Source organism: Anarrhichthys ocellatus, unplaced genomic scaffold (assembly GCF_004355925.1).
Source record: "Anarrhichthys ocellatus isolate YVR2014 unplaced genomic scaffold, GSC_Weel_1.0 scaffold4407, whole genome shotgun sequence".
In the NCBI taxonomy this organism is placed as follows: domain Eukaryota; kingdom Metazoa; phylum Chordata; class Actinopteri; order Perciformes; family Anarhichadidae; genus Anarrhichthys; species Anarrhichthys ocellatus.
In genome coordinates this window covers 1-4,458 of record NW_022284381.1, presented here as the reverse complement: position 1 = coordinate 4,458, position 4,458 = coordinate 1, and the positions used below count along the sequence as shown (strand labels likewise).

Genomic DNA, 4,458 nt, shown 5'->3' with positions numbered 1-4,458 from the left:
GGTCTACGTATGGAAGAGAACTAAAGGTGAGAACATTCACAGACGTCATTGTTATAAATAAGATGTACACAGTGGAAACTTAAGTCAACTCTTTTTTTGTCTTTTCAGGGAACAAAACACAGATGGATGTCAACGCTGTGAGTTTTAAACCTGAACAATCAAACGCTTGTGCTTGTGATATTTCACTAGTTTACAATAAGAATGAAGAGAGGCCTGTAACACGAAGCGAGTTCAACATACCCAGACAATCTCTAGGGTATCTCTAGGTTTTCTTTAATGTATCTTTAGTGTATCTTTAATGTATCTTTAATGTATCTTTAATGTATCTTTAATGTTTCTTTAATGTTTCTTTAGTGTATCTTCAGTGTATCTTCAGGGTTTCTTTAGTGTATCTTTAAGGTATCTTTAAGGTATCTTTAGGGCATCTTTAGGGCATCTTTAGTGCATCTTTAGTGTATCTTTAGTGTATCTTTAGTGTATCTTTAGTGTATCTTTCGTGTATCTTTAGTGTATCTTCAGGGTTTCTTTAGTGTATCTTTAAGGTATCTTTATGGCATCTTTAGGGCATCTTTAGGGCATCTTTAGTGTATCTTTAGTGTATCTTCAGGGTAAATTAATAAGACTGAAAGTAACACAGTTTAAACTGCCAAATGCAGGAAGGATAGCTGGCAGGAAATCACAGAATGTGTGATTGTGTAAATTAATTGATTTGTAATATCACTGTTTCATCTAGAGCACAATAGATCTGACTGTAATAACACGTTTGTATTCTGTTAACGTAATGTGTTGCTTTGATGTATTCTGAGTTTTTCAGCTGGAACCCCGACGGTGTGAAACAGACTTGAGTCCAAATAAAAACATAATTCTCAGCAGTAAGAAGGTTTCCTTCCATAACTTAAAATCAGCCACAGCAAACATTATCGTAACCGGATCAGAGTAACGCTGCATCCAGTCTGTGACTGACAGACACGAGTCCGACATGTCACACTGCAACACACGGATCAAGAAGCCAACACACATAAGTGAATATGAATGTATGATGAGACAATATATACACTCTATTTTTTAACATTTTCAAGTATTTTTCACACCGTCGGCGTTTCATCTGACAATAAAGCTGAAACATTGTCACACGCACCATCAGAATAACTGCTGCTCCGGAGCAGGTTATGTGTTCATCAGTGAACATGGCGATCCGTCCCGGTAAGAAGTGAACCTAAAGCCCAGAGTTAACCCTGAAGGTACTTTGCTGACTCTAAATCCTGCTTCGTGTTACAGGCCTCATAACTGTAAATAGACTGTGTTTTTAATCCAAGTGGCTGCAGCGATGATGATGCTTCATCTGTTCCATTTATCTCAGAACCTCAGGTGTGTTGTGTTGTGTTGCACAGGTGCATCGTGAAGATGAAGATGAAGATGAAGGTACAGTGACCTATGAGAATGTTGGAGAACCTTCTGCTTCTGTCAGACTCCACTGATCAACATCATCCGCTCACAAAAGAACCAATAAACCTTTTAATATAATGTTGAGTATTTTCTCAGGCGTATAAAAAACTTAAGTCTAAATTTTCTTCCAGTTTAACAATTTAAACTTTACATCAAGATTGTTCTCATTGCTCTTCATATGTTCTTTATTTGACATTCTGAGCATTAATATAATATAAAACAACGTTCTGCTCTGCAAAGATATGCTGACGAATATTAATTTAGCACCTTTGAGTTTAAGCTTTGCACAAGTTTTTGAGTCTCTTTGTGTACACAAGAGATTAATTCATTTTAATTCATAACACGGCTGTAAACATGTTGCTGTTAGTCCAGTATATATATATATATATATTATTTTGTTCACATTGTTGTGTTGGTTTGAATGAGCTGTCAGCCTTAATAGAGTCTCTTTGTTATGACTCAGAATTATATAGTCTGCAAATAAAAAATGTGCTTCATAACGACTCATGCATCGTGTTTTCTATAACTGTATCATAGCTGTTGTTTCCCACATTCCCACCAGAACACTTCCTCTTCAGTTCTAAGAAGATATCAAGACGCTGCAATGAGGAACAAACTCCTCAAAGCACTAAGATGTCGTCACTATGAACCAGTATGAGCATATTGCAGCATGGGCTTCATGTTCTGGTGGGCGTAGAGTTTGACTAACTTATGTGTTTATGAGTGTGTCAAACATCATCATGGTTTATTTTGCATTTGACTCCAAAACACCACAATAGGAAGGAAGTGTGAGCTGTTTTTAAATATCTATATTATCTTCTTATCTATATATCTATATTGATATCTAGATTATTATCTACAAGACATTCAGAGAGATGAAAGGCTGATCTCTCTGCATGAACATAAGAAAAGATTCCACGTCAGGATAAGGAAGTGCTGCTTTACTAATAAGAGGAAGTAAACGCTGCGTCTCTTAAAGAAACACTCGGTCAGAAGCTTTGACAGTTGAAGGCGTGAGAACAAGAGACAGAGACACACGATGGTTGAAGTCAGACGGATTCAAATGACTTTATTTGTGACGCTGCTGCTGCTTGAGTTCACAGGTCAGAATATAAAACACATACACGACTAAAAGAAACGTGACTGAAGGTATTTGAGGAACTTGATTTAAGTGAAACGACCAAGTTTGTGTCGAGTGGATTCTTGTAAAAGGACATTTGATATTGTTTGTTATTAATATCATCATCACATATAACTGTAAACTAAAAAGCTTTATTCTTATCACACATTTTTTATATTTCCTCATGTCTTCAACAGCAGTAACTGGACAAACCTCATCCTCCCTCATCACCAGAGCTGGAGATGACGTCACTTTGCCTTGTAACAAAGAGATAAAACATCAAGACAAATGTAACGGTACTGTTTGGCTTTTCAGTCGTTCTGGTGAATCAGCAGCAGAGCTGATTAAACTTGGGGTGATTAATAATAATGTGATCACCAAAGATAAATCCAACAGACTGGGTTTGACAGCAGACTGTTCTCTGGTTATAAGAAATGTAACAGCTGCAGATTTTAGTCGTTACACCTGCAGACAGTACAAAGCAGGAAAACAACAAGGTCACGATGCTCCGGTTGTTCTGTCTGTTATTAACAGTGAGTATTTACATCATAATGTTTTCAGATCAAACTGTCAATACACTGAAACATTACAATAATTCAGATTACTGTGATGAAGTTAATGTTACTCTTGTTGTCTTTCTCTCATTATGAACTTCTTCACCAGTGGAGGAACAGACATTCAATGATACGGTCTTCTTGTCCTGCTCTGTGTTGACACACACTGGGTGTAAACACACAGTAAAGTGGCTGTATGAGGGGAATGAGAATGATGTGGAGACATCACAGAGTGACTGTTCAGCCACTGTGATATTTAAAACTCTTCATCCTAATCAGAAGTCAAAGTATTACGAGTTACTGAAGTGTAATGTGACAGACAGACAGACTGGAAACACGCTGCTGTGTAAAGCCGGCCCCCAGTCCTCATTTGAGAACACAGGTACGGTTGTTTTTATTTCATGACTTTTACATTTTAACGTCACATTGTTTCTTCTCTCTTGTTGAACACGAGGTATTTTATCCTGATGTGTGTTTTGTAATTTCAGTGGAGAGAAACGATACACCGTCTGCAAACAACGACCCTCCAACAACAGCAGGTAGAGACTTAACATCTTACGTCTTTCTCTCTTCATGAAGCATGAAGTATGAATGTCAGACCAACACTTGGCTGTGGGACGAGATATTCACGTTGGAAATGTTCATTTATTTTCTCTGAGCTACAGGATTTTAAATAGACAGAATGCTACAGACAAAATGTTTTTAATGTTTTTATTCTTATTTCCAGGTTGGTGGAGGTTCATCATTTTGGGTTTAGCAACTCTCGTAATGATTGTTGTGGCGGTCTACGTATGGAAGAGAACTAAAGGTGAGAACATTCACAGACGTCATTGTTATAAATAAGATGTACACAGTGGAAACTTAAGTCAACTCTTTTTTTGTCTTTTCAGGGAACAAAACACAGATGGATGTCAACGCTGTGAGTTTTAAACCTGAACAATCAAACGCTTGTGCTTGTGATATTTCACTAGTTTACAATAAGAATGAAGAGAGGCCTGTAACACGAAGCGAGTTCAACATACCCAGACAATCTCTAGGGTATCTCTAGGTTTTCTTTAATGTATCTTTAGTGTATCTTTAATGTATCTTTAATGTATCTTTAATGTATCTTTAATGTTTCTTTAATGTTTCTTTAGTGTATCTTCAGTGTATCTTCAGGGTTTCTTTAGTGTATCTTTAAGGTATCTTTAAGGTATCTTTAGGGCATCTTTAGGGCATCTTTAGTGCATCTTTAGTGTATCTTTAGTGTATCTTTAGTGTATCTTTAGTGTATCTTTCGTGTATCTTTAGTGTATCTTCAGGGTTTCTTTAGTGTATCTTTAAGGTATCTTTATGGCA

At 36.8% G+C, this 4,458-nt stretch overlaps 1 protein-coding gene across 2 annotated transcripts; it reads left to right on the top strand.

Moving 5' to 3' along the window:
- Positions 1 to 2,444: 2,444 nt before the first annotated feature.
- Positions 2,445 to 4,441, top strand: LOC116379475 (uncharacterized). Of its 2 annotated transcripts, none has more exons than XM_031841430.1 (6): positions 2,445 to 2,549; positions 2,767 to 3,099; positions 3,230 to 3,502; positions 3,609 to 3,659; positions 3,848 to 3,928; positions 4,011 to 4,441. In XM_031841430.1, exons 1-6 carry the CDS (start codon positions 2,486 to 2,488, stop codon positions 4,166 to 4,168), a joined length of 960 nt encoding a protein of 319 aa, XP_031697290.1. In that variant the 5' UTR covers positions 2,445 to 2,485; the 3' UTR covers positions 4,169 to 4,441. The 2 variants fall into 2 exon arrangements, with proteins under 2 accessions (XP_031697290.1, XP_031697289.1); XM_031841429.1 differs by having other exon boundaries at positions 2,764 to 3,099.
- The last annotated feature ends 17 nt before the right edge of the window (positions 4,442 to 4,458 follow it).

Excerpts from the sequence above, each read along its gene's own strand:
- LOC116379475 (XM_031841429.1), top strand. The coding sequence starts at position 2,486 with ATGGTTGAAGTCAGACGGATTCAAATGACTTTATTTGTGACGCTGCTG. Across the intron at positions 3,100-3,229 it reads TGTTCTGTCTGTTATTAACA|TGGAGGAACAGACATTCAAT; the intron begins GTGAGTATTTAC and ends CTTCTTCACCAG. Across the intron at positions 3,929-4,010 it reads CGTATGGAAGAGAACTAAAG|GGAACAAAACACAGATGGAT; the intron begins GTGAGAACATTC and ends TTGTCTTTTCAG.